The sequence below is a fragment of the Podarcis tiliguerta genome (assembly GCF_965153285.1).
Source record: "Podarcis tiliguerta genome assembly, chromosome: 8".
NCBI lineage: Eukaryota > Metazoa > Chordata > Lepidosauria > Squamata > Lacertidae > Podarcis > Podarcis tiliguerta.
Window position 1 is genome coordinate 28,994,703 of NC_139541.1, and position 20,521 is coordinate 29,015,223.

At 39.5% G+C, this 20,521-nt stretch overlaps 1 protein-coding gene and 1 long non-coding RNA gene across 5 annotated transcripts in view; one reads left to right on the top strand and one right to left on the bottom strand.

The window, feature by feature from the left end:
- The window catches only part of ZNF536 (zinc finger protein 536), a 449,202-nt gene that overhangs the window by 144,306 nt on the left and 284,375 nt on the right, over positions 1-20,521 (bottom strand). For 3 of the 4 annotated variants that reach the window (XM_083451812.1, XM_083451813.1, XM_083451814.1), the window contains one exon: positions 17,456-19,018. In XM_083451812.1, coding sequence (XP_083307938.1) covers positions 17,456-19,018 — 1,563 coding nt within the window. Of the gene's footprint in view, positions 1-14,999; positions 19,019-20,521 lie in introns of those variants that run through there. The other variant, XM_083451815.1, reaches the window with a different exon arrangement.
- Positions 6,602-11,688, top strand: LOC310682821. The gene is made up of 2 exons (XR_014514191.1): positions 6,602-9,679; positions 9,880-11,688. It is a non-coding gene; the product is annotated as an uncharacterized lncRNA (long non-coding RNA).

Here is a 20,521-nt window from a genome sequence, read left to right on the forward strand (position 1 = left end):
AACAGATGCAGCATTGATTCCATTGAGTTAGCGGCACGATCTTTTAAAGAAGTAAATAGCAGTCACACGGAGAGTTGAGCTGCAGACGGTGGGGAGGAACCCCTTGCCATGACCCTGGTGAAAATCACACCCACACAAAAGATACTATTTGTCTCAAGAGAGAAGCTACTGGGGCGTGGGAGGCATTTCACTGGGACCATGGCAGGGAGGAGAATTAAGCTTTACCTCTCCAGTTCAGCAGTCTCTCATTCCTCAGCCCCTGTGACTGTGATTTATTTCTTCTTATTTTTTTAATCATGCACATTGAATACATTCACATAATGAGTATCATTTTTGTTTTGACCGTGTCCATTTCCATATTCATCATTATTTGGGAAAATTTCATTTGGCCTGTTCCTCCCTATTTCCAGTGTAATTATGGACTAGTCATGTTTCCCAATAAAACTGTTACATCCATCTATCATCTATCTATCTATCTATCTGTCTATCTATCTATCTATCTCTATCTATCATCTATCTATCATATCACCAAAAAAGGAATCCAATGCATGGTTGCTTTACTTTTAAACATTTAAAATATCTGCCGATGAGACTTTAGCATATCCTATCTCTCTCTCTCTCTCTCTCTCTCTGTGTGTGTGTGTGTGCGCGCGCATGCACAGAGAGAGGGTTTATTTGCAACAGAACTCACCAGCATGGAGCACAAACACCTCCCCCCCCCAGTCCATGGCCCCCATTTTGTGCTGTCACCCACAGTACCTTTATGAATATATGAGTACCAGCACCTCATTTTTTAATTATATATATATATATTCCCTACACATTTTGGGGGGTGTTGAGAAGGGCCGCTCTTGGTAGTTCTACCACCCTCAGACACTAAGGCAGTCACTGTGGCATTTCCTAGGTTGCGGAATTCCCTCCCCAAAGAGGTGCTTATGCTGAAGATGCACCTCTTTATCATGACACTTGTCACCTAAGATAAGTGTTTTCAGGTTCCACCCTATTCCTGAGATGGTAATTTGTTTCAACTGTTTTGAATATTGAATTTTAAATAGATGTAACTCTTGCTCTTTTGAAGGATGTAAGAGGCCTCTATGCAGGCCCAGCACCCAGAACACAGTTCACACAGCAGAAAGCATGTTGTCCTCAATACTCCAACAACAAGTATGGGATCTTCTCCGCAGAGCCACTTGATGCTAACAACTGCCCTTGGTTTCCAATCATGACCTATCTCGGAGAGTACCCAGCCTTGGGAGAAGGAGCTTCCATCTCCATGTCATTCAGATGGTTCTCAAACACGCTGGAGGTGGAGTGTTTGTGCTTTGGTAGGGCTTACAAAATGGACATATTGTTTGAATCAAGCCTTGTATTATAATTCTTGGTAGTCTTGATTCTTGATAGCCTTCTGTTTTATGGCATTTATCAGTATATAGGTGCTGTCATGAATAATAGAATAACTGCTGTACCATACCATAACTGCTAAAAAAAAGTATGATCTCTCAAACTTTCAAAGAAGCTCATACCTAGGTCAGATGTGCAAGCTCTAAAAGCAGCAATTCCCAAACCACTTCTGCCTAGACATTTCCATCATTTAGGAGTCATAAAGCCTTCCTGCCTCCTATCTTACTATGTTTCGGTCAGGATAGTTTTAAGTCTCCTCTCTCTGTGTTGTGATTGTCTGCCACCCACAGAGGTTATCTGAAGACTACTACAAGAGAGTAAGCTTGCTGTAATTTGAGCTGGCCTATCACTATCACCTGCTACTTAGGTTCATCCGATCTCTCATTGAAATCCATTGACTTTCAAGAAAATCACAGTGTCTCCATCCTTTGCAGTGGTGGCTGGTGTCCACTGAGACTGATAAAGTGTGAAACAGGAGGTCAACTGTAGGAGGCACCAGACCATTGATGGGCAGAGTCAACTAATTCTAGTTTTGTCTACATTCTCCTCCTTGATGAGTTCCACATGGGCAACACTGAGACTAAGGAGAAGTCTAATAGGCCATGCCACTCCTTGAATTGGTTACAATAAGGATCTTGAGTCGGGGCTAGTTTTGGGGAGATTGAGGTTGGTGGGGCAGTGTCCCATTCAATATAATGGACCGGTTGATGCTCCTGTCTTGAGTTGTTTCCAAGTACACCTGTGTGATGCCTTCTCTCTTTCAAACCTGTCCTTAAAGTCTTTGCACAACCCCTTTGTTCCCATGGCTATTTGTTCTTCCAAACTTTTTCAGGAATCATTTATGTTGTTCTGGGGTTTAAGATTGCTTGTACTGTAAAGCTACTTGTTCAGTGCATCCAGTGAAACTTTCTTGTATTTTAACTGGTTTTTGGAAATTAATTTTAAGTGATATGTTATCTGCATGCTGCAAACCACTCTGAGGTCACGGTGTAACAAAAAATAGTCGATCAACACTAGGTACACCAAACCTAGGTAGGTGTAATAGAAATGAAGCACATTCTTCTGTTTATCTCTGCCTCCTCTTCATCTGTGCTGAATTCTTATATTGTAATTTACTAGCACAGTGACTATCTTCTTTTAAGGCTATGCACATGGATGCAATATATGGAGGCTATATATTAGCAGATCAATAAGTAAATATCTTAACGTGCTGTTGTTGCAATAAACAGCTATGACTCCATCTCCGGGCCACTATAAGGAAGCTAATGCTATATCTTAAAATGAACCCATCGCTCCCATTGACATCACTCAAAACTTGCACTGCAGCCAGACCATCCTGCTTAAAATTAACTGAAATGAATGGGGTCCCAACATCAAGCAAACCAGTTATGAATGGGTGGTGTGTTCATTGACAATGGATCGCAGTAGGCCTACCCACAGAGAACGTGCCTAGCCCAGAAAAAAGGGGTTGTAGTTTCAAATATTGGATCTCATGTGTGGCTTATATAATAGAAGTCAGTGGTATCATGGGAAAATCACATGCCTATAATTTGCTAAAGTGCCAAAGGTCACAAGGGAAAAGGATGCAATCTGTCCATTTCTAGGGGGGGGGGGAGGTTCCTAAGAGCTTAAAACTGACAGCAAGTTATATTCCTAATTTAGTGCATAGATAAGAAAGTATATGTGTCACAAGGTAGTCTTTAGGATGGCAAGTCATCTCACATGGGGAAAAATCATCATGAGGATGAACAGTTTGCATTGTAGCCAACTAAGTTCTACTGAGATTAGACCCACTGAGGATATTGTTTCTTAGCCATGCCCATTATTTTCAATGGGTCTACTCTGAGTAGGACTAGCATCAGATACCACCTTTCATCAGGTGTGATTCAGCATTTACCCCAGTACAATCCCTCCCTACTTCCCTGATCTTTCAACTTTTACAAGACATAGCCGAGATTTAAAGTTCACAACTCTGCTGAATCCAAAGGTCAGCAGTTGTAACAGAAATCTTGTGTTCACAGGTTGTTAAAGTGTTTGTAATTCCCTCCTGGTCAATGTATCATGTATGCCTGAAGTTCCAAAAATATTCCAATTAGGTTGCTGTTTCTTCTGAAGTGCCTTAAATATTTGAATTTGTAACCAAATTTGGTTGTTGTTTTTTTGTAATGCTCAGAACATGCTTTTATGTTGTCCTGGCTAATGCAGAATTTTATTTAATTGCAAAGCTTGTGGAAATCTGAGCCAATGAACCACATTGCTTTAGGAAGCAGGAATAGTCAAGATATATAAATGGAAGTATCGAATAGAGCGAAAACCTTCATGGAAAGGGAAGTCCATGGAGACCATGGAAATAAACCAAGATTTCTATCGCGGGCACATTAAGTTGGGAGTCAATCTTATTGAACTTAGTGGGATTTGCTTCTGAATATACATGCATAGGTCTGGGCTCAACATCTTGGAGACCTGACAGGTCTGAACTCATGAAGCACTCCATGATGGTGAGAGAGTTGGTAAACAGGAAGTGTGTTTAATTCCAAACTGTATGAACTCCAGATATAACCGAGTTGGGTTAGGGTGTTCCATCAAGATTCTGGATCACACATTAGAGCTTATGCTACATCAAAGTTGCTAGATTCTCTGTATTTATTATTATTCATTTTACCAGAACTCCAAAGATCCATAAGATCAAAAGTGTTTATTTCTGAACAATACTACCCAATAAAAATAAGACACTTATTCTATTGTGGACTTTGAAATCATGATGGAATGCCTTGTGGAAGCCTCTAATGTAAAAAAGCTGTGGTACACAAGTCACATCCTCTGAACTGATGGACTCCAATATGCAACTAGGCTGTGGTTCCTTGAGATGCACCAAAGGGTTTGTATGTGCAAAGGGGGATTTACATTTGTTTATATGCCTTGAACAGCAGGTACTCTCATCACGCTCAAACTGTTCTGGAATCTCCAGTCTCCAATTCCAAAAGCAATTTTTTCCTTGTAGTAAGGGGTCTGCATGGCAAGCAATCTATGCTCAAGGCATCCTTGGGTTTACAGACCTAATTATGCTGTTCTACTGCAAGCATTTTAAGCAACCTAGTTTAGGATGTCCATTGCCAACTCATATTGTGAATTCCAGTGACACAGCAACAGCGTCGGGTGAACAGAATCAATGTCTATGTTTGCTAGGGATAGGTGAATCTGTGAATTTCAAGTTATCTCGGGTTCTAATTTTTTAATTATTAAGTTCAGTTTTCCACATTTCCATATGAGTATGCAAAATATTTTTTTAAATGCCCATGAAAATTTAGCAGCAAACTTACCCTAATATGCACATTTTTGCATGCAATTTAGCCTAATGTATGCATTTTTGCAACATAATATTCCTAATGCATTTTTGCATGTGATTTTTGCATGTGATATGTGCATTTTATATACATTTTGCTCTAGTATATGCATTTCTGTACACTTTAATGGGCTGAAGAAATGTATTGCAAAATTTGGAGAAGTGAAAATTTTGAAGGCTGGAGGTGTCTGCCACCTGAGAAGCACTCTTGTTCTGCAAGTTGTTCATTTTGTGTGTGTTTTTAAACAAGTCTGCATTAAACAGCCATTCACTAAAACCAATGGCCCTGCCTCTAGCCACAAAGCATTTATACCTTAAGAAGGCCGGAACAATAACTGCAGTGTCTGTTACATATTGCAAAACAAGGTCCTTATACAATGGTGGCATAGCCTTCAACACTAGTGATGCGGCTTCAGCTGTAGCATTACAGAGTCAGATGTGATAGTGGAGACCTCAAATTATGCTGCTCACACAAATGTCCTTTTGTCCTGTTGGGAGATCATCTCACCACTGTTATTCCCATGGGATACAGAGAGTGTTCTCCTATCTGAGTGCAAAAAGTATACATATGAGGGTATAATTCTTCCAGCGTGGATAACTATTTACAGTTGTAACTTTCTTCTGACTTTGAAAATGTCTGTTGGGTTGTGTGTGTGTGTGTGTGTGTGTGTGTTTTAAAGAGTTCCTAGTGAGGGGAAGTGCCGTCAGAGAGAGAGAAACAAAGAGAGAGAAGAATCTCACAGTGAGTCTGGATAAATGTTACAGTTATCTCACAAATGCTGTATTATTTCCAAGCATTCCAAAATAATATAATTGTTCTACTGGTGAACTACAGATTTTTCTCAGTATGACACAGAACACTCAAATGTCAGGTCCTGACTCATGGTGTTTGGAAGGCATAAACAAAAAACTACCAATATGTTATTCAAAAGTGACAACATTAAATTATATATTAGTGAGAGGGACTGGATGGAGGGATGATCTGTTTGGTATACAAGCAATTGAGAAACAGTCTCCAGTTGGGATCAGACCTAGGAAAGACTCTTTCTGGATAGCCACTGTCTGTCAGTACAGGTCAGCCTTCCTCAATCTGGTGTGCTAGATGTTGTCGAACTCACGTCTTTCATCATCCCTGGTTGTTGGCTATGTTGGCTGGAGCTGATGGAGGCTGTAGTCTCTTGAAGGCCACTAGGTTAGAGAAGCCCAGTATAGGCAATATTGGTCTAGATGAGCAATTGGTCTGGCTCACATAAGGCAGCTCTATTAGGTCCTTCTAGAGCTGCCAGGTAGCAACCTAGAGATTCATAGGATGCCCTTAAAATTGCCTGTGGAGAATGAAATGAGGAATATGTAGTTCATCTTGCCTTTGAATTTCTTCCTCTTCACCAGCAGCTGTAGCAAATAAGGCCCCACAGAAGGAAAGGCAATGGGGAGAACCTGGAGATGAACAGGTGTAAGAAGCCAATGCTCAGGCAGCTCCCACTTCATCTGGCATAAGGTGGGTTTTTGGTGTATGGCATGGGAACCCTAAATCCAGCTGTGTTATCTTTGATTTACATCAGTTAAAAAAGTTGTACATCTCTATGATACACTTCAATATGTTCCTCTTCAGCTAACCAATTGTTATATCGTAGATGAGCAAAAGATGCACTGGTGGCTTTTCACTTGAACAAATTCATCTTTTCATTCAAGGAATAAAAAAGAAAGAAAGAAGAAATGAAATCCCAACCAGTTGCACTACCCAGTTTCCCTGTAAAACACCTCAAGATGGATCCTTCCCCTCCAGCCGGCAGAGCAGCTTCCTGGCAGTTCTGTTGTTGAGTGAATTAACAAAATGACTCCAAACTATACTAATGGTTAACAGCTTTTTAATTTTATTAGCAACACCAAGATAAGTTATTGAAGCATTGTTTTTAGTATTGTTTTACATTCCATTCAGAAATGACCTAACTTGGAACTCCATATACATTTAAAGATAAAGTGTGACACTTATTCAGAAAGCAACAATTATTAAAACTTACATGCCTTCATTACCAGGAAACCTTAATATATTTTCTAATTACTTCCAACAATACTCTATTTCAAAGCACATGATAACCCAGCAGAAGTTTACACATTTCACTTCAATCACAGGTTTTTTTAAACTGTGGCTGTCAAGAGTGTTGTTCATTGAATTTCACTGTCATTTCTTGGTTAATATTGAAGAAGAGGAAAACTGGTACAACATATTAAACTGGAAGCATTTCTCAAAAGAATATGAAAAAAGATAACTACAGTAATTCTTCCCCTCCTAAAGTATTACAAAATTTGAAACTATTTAAAACTCAAGTAGAAATGACAATTAAGTAATCTTTTTAAAAGGAAGTTTCCACTTCGAAGGCAGTCCATTCTCTAGACTCATATGCCTACATAACAAAACATATTACAAAGCCTTTGATTTTTGTATTGCTGCGATAAACAGATTATAGTGAACACACATATCGATTCCTACACTTTGACAAATATATAGAAATTCCTCTTTGCTTTAAAGAGTTAACAGAGCAACAGGTAATTACATTTACCCCCCGTGATATAATTATCTAGGAACATGAGCAGAAAAGCAGCAGATTCAGAAATTCAACAAGATTACACATTTTTTTTTACAATAATAAAAGAATATCCAAAATACTGATATGTGAAAGACAAAAATTGTTCTTATTTGTGTATATCTTTCTTTTTTTAAGGTGCAAAATTATGACTAAAAACAACAGCACAGGACTGGTTCATGGCTGCAGTTCTACACTCTCTTATGTGCAAGTCCTACTGATGTCAATGGGAATTCTACACAAGTAACTGTGCCAGATTACAGTCTACCCATTTATGCTATGGTAGTTTTGTACGCTAAGTGAGACTGAAACCATGGTTTGAGTACATGGCAAATACTTGTAGGTATATTGGAGGACAGCAGAGCAGACCAAAGTCCAGGCTGTAGGTTTCTGAATTTTAAATACACTTGAATTATAATTGCCAGGTGTCCTTCATTTTGAAGACACTTGAAGATAGAACGTGGAACGTATTAAGAAAGCAACAAGGAACATGCCAGCCATGTCACATTCCAAAACCATAAAAATAAGAAAAGTGTCAGGGTGCACCTTGCACCTATCTTGCCTGATTTAACTTTCTCTTTCCTACCTATCTTTAAACATCATGGTATTTATTTAAATTAAACCCAGTCACTATGGTTCATTTTCTTAATTTGCTGAAGATGTTGGACACAATGCCACACAGCCAGATACAATTCAGCCCAGTGAAATCTAAGTAAGTGTTGGACAGAGGCCCCAGAGGCGAGTAGTATCAGAAGGATTTCTAAAACTGGCAGAACCAGCAGGTGCCAGGGATAGAAAGAGCCAGAATTACTTCTCTGTGATCTATGGCCTAATGGAAGAGCTCCGTCACTTGCACACAAGTTCATGCCTCCTGCTTAATTAATCTGGAATAATTATTATCCATGTTTGTGTACTTATAATCACTAAAATGAAAAGGCAAGAGTAAGCTCACCATGGAAAGTGTGAGGAGAATCAGCTTTTCGTTGCTCTTCAGCACCCTGATTCTAAATGGCAAGAGGGTGGTGAAAGTTCAAGGGAGCCTAATCTGCATTAAGTGATTCAGAATATGCATCCTTAGAAGCCGCAATACAACGGCTTGCTTTTCCAGTCACCCTCCCACAGCTTTAGTTCAGAGTTGGGGAAAAAACAAAACAGAACTAGAAATAACAAACAATGTATATATATTGTCTTGGTCTCTGTTTTTCTACAAATTTGGAGACTAATTTTATTGTAGCCAAATGACATATTGAGCATAAGTTCCCCAAGTCAAAGCCTCCACACTTAATAATGCAAGTGGTCCCAGGGGTGAGGCTTAGAAGAGGCTGGGCCCTTAGCTTCTGCTTAGGAAGTCACTGTTGATTCCGACAGTAGCTTTTTGAGCCAAAAATGTGCAGCAAAAGGAAAGTAACATAAACAAGGCTAAATGTCAACAGTGTTTGCAGACTTACTGACACCATCCATTTGTTTGTACTGAAATGACTAGCGAACCATTTGGCAAATACAATGCTAGGCACAGACCAGCCCTTTTATCCAGGAGTGCAAACTTCATTGGGCTGCTGGCATTCGACTTAATTAAAAAAGGAAGAAAGCCATATGAGTTTGGTTGGATATTGCCACGCAAATAGCAATGCATTATCCACAACAGCAGCTGAAGCCCAAAGACTCAGGGCCAGGTTCTGATCCCAGTTAACACAGACAAACACGAGGAGTAACTTCATTAGGGACAAAAGACCTTCTACCACAGTAATGGCAGAAAAGAAAATGGCATGATCTGAATGTCTCCTCAGATCCCAGAGAGTTCTGCAAACGAAAGGGTGCTATTTAGGAAAGGTGGAGAAGGGTGTGTGAGAGAGGTTTCAGAGCATGCTTATTTGTTACTCAGGGGGATCTTCTATCTAGGCAGTGTACTTAATACTGCATACCAAGATTGACTATTCTATGATACAATTAAATGTTCCTGCATGGTAGGTATGCATGCAAAAGGCAGAGATTCTTTTGCTGAAAAAAAGTGGGGGAGTGGGGCTTGTCCTGCATTGATAATGCTACAGCTGTTGCAGTTGAAAGAAAGAAAGAAAGAAAGAAAGAAAGAAAGAATCATGACAAATGATTCTATAATACAAAGGCTTTTTACAATTTAACCCTGATCCCTGAATTTATCCATAAGAGAGACTTCTTGGGTTTTGCTAAATATTGCCCTCTCCCAACTGAAACATACACAAACACTGAAATGTAAATGACGCTCCTGCTGCACAATCCTTTGCTAATTCCTGTGGTGGCTTACATTTAAAGTGGAAAATACACCTTTAATGCCTTTGCACACAAGGTCAGTTTTTTGGAACCTTGGGATTCAGTGAAATGACATTTAATAGAAATTTAGCAATATGAAGAAGCGATGCAAAAAGACAAATCAACCAAACATATTGCTTCAGCTAGACTTTGACCGAATGCAAAGGAAAGATGAGATTTTGGAAAGATGAGTGAAAGAGAATTGAGTGATATAGGTAGACCACGATACTACTTAATTACCTTGTTTGTGCAGAATAGTCTCAGGAAGAACCACAATGGCTCTCAAATGGTTCAACCCATGATGAGCCAGTCATGTGCATCTGTTGCATAATATTCCACTTTTCGTGCACTGCTGAATACCCCACAATTTGATTGTAAGTAACATGCCAAAAGCAAATCCTTCATATGATGCAGGATTCACATGGAGTCAACACAGGGGAGGGTTTGTGTGTATGAGAAAGACACACAGACAGACAGAGTGACTATTGAAGACCATGCCCAGAGGATCATGAGATTAGGCCCATGAAAAGAGACTATTTAGACTGAGGCATGTCCCCTGAAACTATCATAGTTCTGCATGCAAATTCATACCCTTAATTGAAATGGTAGCAGTTAAGTGATTATTGCTTGATAATGCTTCCTTTCAGTTAAATGCACTTTGTTCATGTGATAAAGAAGTCCTGTCCAGGAGAGTTGAGCTGTGATATCCGTCCAAACAAGCAAGCTGTCATAATCACTGCTGTTATCACAAGATAAGCATAGCCTTGTGAATTTGCCCTGAGATTTGAAGGCACTACCATAAAACAGACTATTATACAATCTGTTAGTGGTGGAAGATGTGTTCACAAAGACACCTCATTCCATTCAACATGGTACCAAGTTGTTTCTAAGAGCCAAAATATGGTTTCAAAAACAGAAGAAACTCTACATGGAACAAAGTAGATCAGAGCTTTTAGCAAAAGCAAAAAAGCAGCAAATTCTGAATATTGTAATTCATAGATCTAATTCATACCTTTCTCATGGGGCAGCTCAACAAGTACAGACACTGGGATTGCTCTAATAAGATCCATGTTATTACAACAATGTGCATATTCAGCAGCAACACAACAGTCCCCTATTTAAAATGACATATTAAAGTGCAATCCTATACAGGCCTACTCAGAAGTAAGTACCACAGGTAAATGCGTATATGATTGCAGCCAGGTATGTTAGAGAAGGTCAAAGACTTTCAGAGATAATAGTGAGAGGGACTGTTTTTATATCCTCATTTTATTTCTAACAGCGGTTAAAGGCAGATTAAATATAACTGCCAACCACAAAGAAGGCTTCTGGTAAAGATATAATGCTGGACACGAAGCAACATTCCATATTTGTGTAGCCCTCATTTCTTCAGGACCTTTGCAAGGCGCTTTATAAACATTTGTTAATTTAGCTGCATAACATCTAATTAAGGCTGGTTGATACCAACATACTGGTATGGGCAAGAAAAATCAAAATCTGATATTAAAGTAGTATACCACAACTATGACAGGATCACCAAGCAACAATGATTAAATATGGACCAAGATGTGAGTGACTGGAAGTTAAGATCAAGTCACATGACAAAAAGGAAGCAGTACAAAACTTATCCAATAGAAAATGTTATGGGTATCATGTGGATGAGCCACCTCCCACCTAATTTCACATTACATTCATGGGGACTGTGTTGAGAAGGATGTTCTAAGCAGCAGAATGGTGTTTCATTATATCACATTAATACGCTTATATTAATGGGAAGCATCTCAGTGGTCCTCACCATAAATGTTGTCTTGAGTAGAGAGGAAAAGCACTGAACAAGGTTTCAGTATTAAACTGATTAGGAGTGAAATCCCATGTTTACAAGGGAGTAAGAACCATTAAATTCAATGGGACTTACTTCTGAGTAAACAGAAGGTAGTGGTATGAAGAACTAATTCTTAAAAAGCAGGAGACATTCCTTCCCTAAAGCTACAGGGTATATGTATATCTCAGTATTATACCTTGATGTTTCTGTCTCTGTCTCTCTCTCTACACACACACACACACACACACACACACACACACACACACAAACACCTACTTTTAAAAAGCACTAAATTGTCCACCGGCTAGCTGATCAAAGGTCCCTTAAACTCAGTTTTGTAACAATGAAAACAGTAGGGGACAAGATGGTCATCATGGTGGCTGACAAGCGTGATTTAACCCTCAGCTCACCATAAAGTTTCAATTTTGCCCTATATTGCTCTTACATAAAGGCTCTAGAGATATAAAACTGGATTGCTTCAGTGATTTAACAGTTATATATATCTAAGTGAAAATCTGGTCCATATTGCTAGGTTAAGCAAATCAAACACGTTTGTTTGTTTTGTGTGTGTGTAGCCAAGTCTGGATCAATTACCGTATTTTTCTCTCTATAACATGCAGATTTTTTTCTCCTAAAAAGTAAGGGGAAATGTCTGTGCGTGTTATTGAGCAAATGTGTGACCCCTGGAGCCAGCTGGCACGAGTGCAGGGGCAAAAATCAGGCAAAAATCAGATCATGGCGCGTCACGGAGAAGGGAAGCCTGAAGAGAGGAAGCTGTTGCTTTCCTGCATTCTGCCTCAGGGTCTTGCTGCCCACCCTCTTCTGTTTCGTTGCTGTGTTTGCTCAAACGGAACAAAGAGCAGGGAAATCCCCTGTCCTCCAGGCAAGCAGAGGGGAAAGGAAAGGATCGTGCCCTTCCTTCTAATTCCTCTCCGTGCTCCGGTGCTGCTCCTGCTGCGTCCAGGGAAGCATTCTAGGGACTCGCAGGCAGCAGGAAAACATGCAGGTTGGGGAGAGAGGGGGGGGCTGGCTTGGGTGGGTGGGTGGGGAGAAACTTTCCTTTCCTCCCTCCCATTAAACCCCTCTCCTGCATTCTTAGCCAGCTGCTTCTCTGCACACCCATCTCGTGCTCCTTGTCCCTTCTGTGTTTTTCTTCCCTCCCCACTTAAAACATGGTTGCAAAGCATGGATCCACATGGATCCTCAGGATCTTTGCATTGGGTCACCCCAAATTCACCATCAGATCACATAGCATGTCCATGGCTACAGCCTGCACCAAAAAAATCACGCACCCACTGTTGCCTGGGGCCACAATGGTGCAAAAACATGGTTACAAAGCACAGATCCACAGGGATTCTCAGGATTTTTGCATTGGGTCACCCCAAATTCACCACCAGATCACATGTCTGTGGTCACAGCATGAAGCACAAAAATGATACATCCACTGTTTCATGCAGAATTCCCCCCCCCCCCTTGTTTTCCTCCTCTAAAAACGATGTGCATGTTATGGTCAGGTGGATGTTATAGAGCGAAAAATACGGCACTTATTTACAAAGTAACATATTACTTTGTAATAGCCAGTTTGCTGAAACACACAAGAAAAATATGCCGCCATTCAATGATCTTTATCCTAGAACATCGCTCATGTCCGTTATGCAAGGGAATGCATGGGAATATTTTGGTCTCCAGATGCATACCCATTAAACATGGGCACCAAAGCAGCAGAGTGAATGATTGTCTTGGTCTACAAACTACTGTTTTCTGAGCTAGGATTGGGGAAGGTTTGACTGGGATGACAGAGCCTATTTCAAGAGGGGAGAGCAGATGTTGAGATCAATATGGGTAGAACATTCCTGCTGACTGTCTCACTATCAGAGCAAGTGAATCAGTCACATTTTAAAACTCATAATGGCAATGGGATAATGCAAAACATCAGGACATATTATTTTTAAAAAACCTATAAATGACAAATGTCTCCAGTTAGTTGTTATCTAAACTAAACTAAAGAATGACCATCATTAGGTGCACAGACTGTATCCATCTATTTGTTCAATGTCAGGCACACTCATATATTTAAGCAGAAGCAAAACTAATCTGGGTTACTTCATCATTACACAATAAAGAGAAGCACTATGCATACCCACCATGTACTCCATAATATGCAATAGAAATTCACATTCTTTTCACCGTATGTACATTTCCAATATGTGTGGCAGAGGGACTGGACCCATTCAACTTCTTGCAGCATATAGATAGAGGGGCAAAATAAATATGTACCCCTCCCATGTATTACAGGAACATGATGGGTACACACAGTATATTTGCTAAACTATAACACATGAAGAGGTCCCGAGTGCCCCATTATGATGATAGGTGGACCTGGGTTAGCCAAAAGACAACACAGTTGGGATTGTAGTGCTATTTCACTAGCTCAAAGCAGCCAAGAACCTGCTTGAATTGGGCTGAAAAAGAAGGGGACACTAACACTGTTTGGGATGAGAGAATTTAGCATATTTCCATTAAAACGCCATTCAGCAAGTAGCTTTCAAGCAAAGCTAGTCTAAAGCTCTCTAAGTTCAACACTCCAAGTGAAGCAACAACAATCATTCCACTAAGTTCAGCCTTACGCCCAACCCATCTCCCAGGATGCCTACATTATGCATGATAACTCAAGTGGTCAACTGGGTAACATGATTTGTTACTACTAGTTGAACAGTCATCCATTATGACTGCTCTCTACAGCCATTCACTGAGGAAACATGACTTATGAGCAACAAATGCAACCAATCACAAGGGATGCATCTTGGAATGCGTCGACTATGCCACCAATTCACTTCTTTCAGAGCAGGCCAAGGGGCTCACATTTGCTCTGATAGCAGCTCACAAAAATTCCTTAGTCTGAGGAGCAGCAGAAAACTCAGTAGCAATGATCTGCGTTTCATATAGATTAATTTATTTTCAGTCTCTGGGAGAACAAACTGGCAGAACTCTTAAGAATACTGAAGAATACTCCTGCAAGGCTACTACAACTTCATAGTCTGCAACTACGAAGACTTCTGTGGAAATGGCTAGTAAAGATATCAGCCCAAACTTAAAATAAAATAAAATCTGGAGGTGTGGGAAAGAGGATTTGAACTGCAATTCCACATATAAAAATAATCAAACTTATTGCAGTTCAACCTCATAGCTCTGATGCTCTATCTCAGTTAAAAGGCACAGCTTGTGAAACTTTCGTGTACTCAGCAACTCATGAAATTAATTTTGAATCATTAGAAGGATGGGAAATTAAAAAAATAAAACAGATTTGTTTTCAAAAGTGATGACGATGACAATGATAATGTGGTTTATAATAAGTGAATATAACACTTAAATAGAAAGTAAGATTGTGAAACTTTGATCACAATCTCACACTGGGAAACTTTAAATTTTAGATTTTTTGGACAGCCTCCTTTTCATAATCACGAGGCTGAACAGCTATTAAAAGGAGGGAATGTGGGACTTTCAATTTGCATAACATTAACAGCTGTCAATATTTTTCAAACTGTCAGAAATCCCATAGTTCTTTCTTTTTTTGACAACTTGGAAAACATTCTTTGCACCGCATAGTTATGGGTACTGAGCTCAGAATGGCACACTTCTCCATTCAAAGCCGCCCTGCAGCCATGTCTGCATATTAAAAGTTCAAGGCAACCTTCCTAATGGACTGCAACTCCACTTATTTGAGATCCAGTATTTTGAATTTGCTGGACAATTTTAAATGTCCAGCAGCCAGACATTTGTTTAGATCCGCAACAGTCCTTGTACGTGGATTTGTGAATGCCCTTGAGATGGTTTGCCAGATATATAGCAATATGAATGCTGCAGTCTTCTCTATCCCACTCCACTCCAACACCTGGGCCTTAGACCCCACCCCATACCTATACCTAGAATAGTAGAAAATAAGGTGGAGCCTCTAAATCTATGGTCTCCCAACAACTACTTTAATTCATTGTTTTTTATTTCCACCCAAGAGACCTCTGTCTTAGTGTAATAAGCTCCAATTTAGTAAATCTGTGATTCCACATTTTAAAAATAAACAGCCCAGCATATTTCTGAGCCAAGCAGCGTGGGTGGCCTTGATTTGCAAAAGGCAAAGTTTAGAGGTATGGCATTGCAACCCACCCCCACCCCCTGCCCAGCTTGCTGAATGCTATTTCTAAACTGCTTACTGTGTATGTTACCTCTCTGGGTTAATAAGCTGAATTTAGGCTGTGTGCTTTTGTGCCTCTGCACTCCACTCTTCCTGAGCACTTTGAACGACAGAATTGTAGAATTGGATGGGGTCCCTAGAGTCATCTAGTCCAACCCCCTGCAACGCACTTACATCAGCCTGCAATGGAGGTGTTCTATCTTGGTTTGTGACAACATGCCAGACCAGCAACGGTATACCCCCATTCCGAAGATTTCAAAGCTGGTGCAGAAAGTCCTAGGAACGCTCCATGCATTGCAACCTCTTAAGGGCGCATCCAGAAATGGGAAGTGTGAATATGACAAGCCCATGTTTGCAAATGTGCACATTGTACAGCTGGAATTGTAGGATCAGGGTGCCAGTACCATCTAGTGGGGCAGGATGTTCAGCTAGTTAAGTGAGCTTTTACATTTCTTTTCTATTTCTTATCACCACTGCAGTATATAAATTCATTTTTTTTAAATGGTCTGCTTGGGGTTTTTGTTGCAGCTCTTTCTGTGCTTTAAAACTACAGAGATCATATTAAAAGATGATTTTGTACAGACCCTTTCTGTTCATTAAAGGATATTTTTGTTTTGTTTAAATCTATTTGCACCGAAAGCTGCATAAACCTCTGGGTTTTCCTACACACTAGACGTTTGAGTCTTGCATGGTTGTGGATCATATAGAAAAGGAAAAGGGCCCAGTTTCTCTCTCAATCTACACATGAAGAATGCTGGTGTCACTATGTGGTGACAATAATGACACAGACTTCCTAAGTACCCCACTTTGGACAAGCAATAAAAATAGACTTTGCTGAAACCATCAAGGCAGTAAGCAAGTTCAAACTCTTTACATTCTAGATAACCTAATGATTAGATAAGTTGACCTAGACAATGTAACCAGCCAGTTGGTGACTCCAAAAATAATTGTGCATAGGGATAAAGTGATTATATGCACCTGCTCAAGGACAACAGCATGTTTGTTTTTCATACATACACAACTGTCTTATTAATTAGGTAATTGATGTTTGTGTTGTTTACCATAAGGAAATTGTGTAAGGGAATTGAAACAGTAATTTGCCTAGCTTTTGAAAATAATAAAATATTAGGATTGAATCCAACTAAGTTCTACAAAGAGTAGATCCACTGAAATTAATGAGCAGGGCTAAAGCAGGTCCACTAATCTCAGCAGGTCAACTCTGAGTTTTACTAACATTGGATATAATCCTCACTGTCTGATTAATAAATTTTGGGATTTCTCTATAAAAATATAACTACGAATTGGAATAACCCACCCAGATTTTTTTAAATTTATATTTCATTGAGCATATTCAATATGTCCTTATTCAACATAAGGAAATAATTTTTTGGGAAAGCAAACTAGGCTTAGGCTTGGCAAAGCATTTAGTGTTTTTACTTTTTTTTCTCAGTTCAAATGCTGAAAAGTTGCAAGTTACCACGTCAGTTTAAAAAATAAAATAAAACCAGATTGATCAAAATGAAGCAGCAGATGTTCTGGTCACATATCATAAATACAAATGTCTTATATAACTACTTATCTAATTAAAAACTACACAATGTATTTTTTTTAATGGCCTGGACCACGTATAAAGGCCACGTACTGCTGCATGAAGCACCACTAATTTCAATGGAGGTCCATGCTTTGTAACAAAGTAGAATTTTGTCTCAGTGTTTTAAAACATCATCTTAAAGCCAAATTTACTAACAAGCACAGTTTGACATACTCAGTAATTTTGTGGGTTGTTGTTTTTCTCTGAAATGGTCTGAAATAAGGATTCTAAAACTTACCACACAAGTCAGGTCTCTTGATACATCCACTACTTCCTGTGCTACTTGCAAGTCCATTAAAGGCTGCTAAGCCATCAGAGCTGTAGGCTCTTAGGACCGACAACATGTTGACTTGCTTCTCCAGGACCTGTGGGCTCTGAGCTGGTTCAGGCTTCATGGCACCTGGCGTAGCTTCATGGGAGGCAAGGAGATTCTGACTGTGCCACTGCTTTTCAGAAGGTGGCAATGGCGGCATGAGTCCTTTTGAGGCAACAGAGCCTTGTACGTTGTCCCCTCTATCGGCACCATCTTTGCTCAGATTGGACAATGGTTTGTTCGTAAGATCAGGTTCTGTTTCAATGTCCTCATCATCAATGGTTTCTTCCTTGGAGGACTCCATGTCTTCAGAGGAAGCTATGTCTGACAGGTCATCAGTAGCACTTTTATTTACAGAGTCAGAAAGCAGCATGCTTGGGTCATCTTCACTTTGTGTTTTTATGTCAGGTTCGTTACCGGTGCAAGCATTTTGTGCTCCGACAACTCCGGAATAAACGCCAAATTGCTTGTAGAAGTCTGCTGCAAAATTATAAAAAGTGGAATCCATGTGACCAGGCCAAGGGGTGTTCCTCTGTTCTCCTGGAGAATCCTTGGATCCTTGGTTCATTCTTTCAGAAGCCGGGTCTATCTGGCCAATCAAATTGGAAGTAGCTACATCTTTGTTGGACTGTATGGAAGTCAGCAGCAAACTAGCTTTATTTGCTGAAGCAATGGCCTCCCTGGGTGGGTCTTTACCATTTCTAGTTGATCCTAAAACACTGTCTTTACGCTTTGCCTTGCCTAAATGATTGGCTTGGAGATGAAGAGCCATTAATTCCATAGATGATGTTGTGAATGAACAAAACAAGCAGCCATGCCAAGCAATATTGTCTTGGACTGTAACGGATGAACCTGGAAGACTGGCTGCATCTGGTCTCACAGAGAGATCAAGAGGCTCATACTGTGATTTTTCTGTTTTTCTCTGCTTATTAGATGATTTCTCCTCACCACTCTCTAAAGCCAGAGGCTTTGTGGAAATGCAATCAGACAGGACTTTATCCTTCATTTCTTTTTCTTTCTTCAAGGAACTAAGGACAAAGTTGTCCATAAAAGCTTGCAACGACCCTTGGAAGTTCACTCCATTTCCAACCATACTATGGTAAGCTCTGCCCAGTTCAGAAAAGCGTGTCCCTTTGGAAGATATGTCAGACCCCTTGATGCCGTCTGAAGAAACCTCTGAAGACATGCCAGTTGAATGACCTGGATGATCTCCTGAGGAAAGCATTCCTGGTGACCATTGTTGAGATCCCATGCTACTCCGGAAATCTATTCCAGGAAGACCCTTGAAGGCTCCTCTCAGTACTTCAGGTCTAATGAACATTGATCCTTTATTTGATGTCTCTTCCTTATGTTCTTGACTTTGAGACTGTCCAGAAAGTGGTCCTGCGCCATTCTGCCGTTCCCGGTGATGTCGTTCCAAGTGGTATTTGAGTGAAGCAGATTGTGTACCAGCGTAATCACAGTGGGGACACTTGTAAGGTTTCTCACCTGCAATTATCAAAAGATAAATAGGTATATTAGCTGTATTAAAATGAATTATTTGGGAGGGGATCAACATCTATCCTTCTACAATAATGATGGTTCCAAAAACCCACTAATTATTTTTCTAATTCCAGTTCTTTCCCCTGTAAAATAAAACAAACTTCTTCTTTGAATCACTTTCTATAAACTCAAGACTTACACAGCATAAAGACACAAGTTATATTTTCCTTAACTTAATATGCTAAAAGTGCTTCAGAATTAAAAGATATGATTATTAAAACAAAGCAAAACTATTCCACCACAGTGATCATTAAAAGTACAAGCCGGGGGGGGGGCGCAAAATATGTAACAAATGGATGACTACAATGTTTTTCTGTAAACAATAGCACTAAAATTTGTTTAAATTATACATATGGAAACAATTTTTAACCCTAAAAATTTTATAGCACTGTTACGCAAGACTGAAATGAATGATTTAAGTCTTGCTCTGCAGTAAATCATGGATATAATTAGCAAATGGCATTCTGCTCAAGTAATTTATCATTATTTGGAGGGCACCATTCCAGAAGGATTCAAAGATCTGCAGACCTGCTGCATTGTTTCCAAATAAAGAACTATAAATACAGTTTCTTCTATAAAATATTAATACCGTTACAGTGCATTACAATCGTATTGAGTAAGAACATATAGTTAAGATAAAAGGTAGTCAATAAAAATTAGAGAGAGAACGGGCAATAAAAGGTAGAAAATATATTTAGTTTCTATGTTTGAAATTAACATTACTGTTTTTTTTTTGCAGTGCTTTAAATTTGCACTAATGGTACCTCTAATGCTCCAGTAGTAAAATGTGTAATTTACCTCTAATAAGCACTTTTCAACAGAGTAAGGATTGGCTTAAACAGTGTTCTAAAACATATAAGATGATCTTCATGAATTAAATATATATATTTCTAATTCAGTGCTATACTTGTACGGCTCTTTCTGATTTAGAAGAACTCTGGGTTGCAAAGCACATATGTGAAATATTTACAGAAATTCACACATATACACCCGGAAGGAAAAATATGTCTAGATAAATGTGAATTTAAATGTATACTAGCACTTGTTAGCAATCAAGGGTTCCCTTGCAGACCTGAATGCTGGAATAGTCATCGAAACAGACAGGAGTCTGACAGTTCTAGAAGCTCCTTTTAATAGCACTCTGTCAATAACAGCAATTATTTCTCTAAGCGACCTCAACAACAAGGAACTATTTTTTTCTCTACTGTTTTCTTTCACTGAAATGATCTAAATGCCAAACCAGCCATCTGTGAACTGTGCCCTGAAAAATGTTGCATTGTTTGTACATCTCTCCTCCTCCCCACCAAAAGACAAACAAATTAGAAATTGCACTTGCATCCTAGTGTTGTTGTTTTTTTAAAAAAGCTATATATTCTAAACTATTTTAAATTTGGTTCAGAAATTTCAGGCTTCAAAGTATTTAGGCCCATCCGCACCGTACATTTTTAA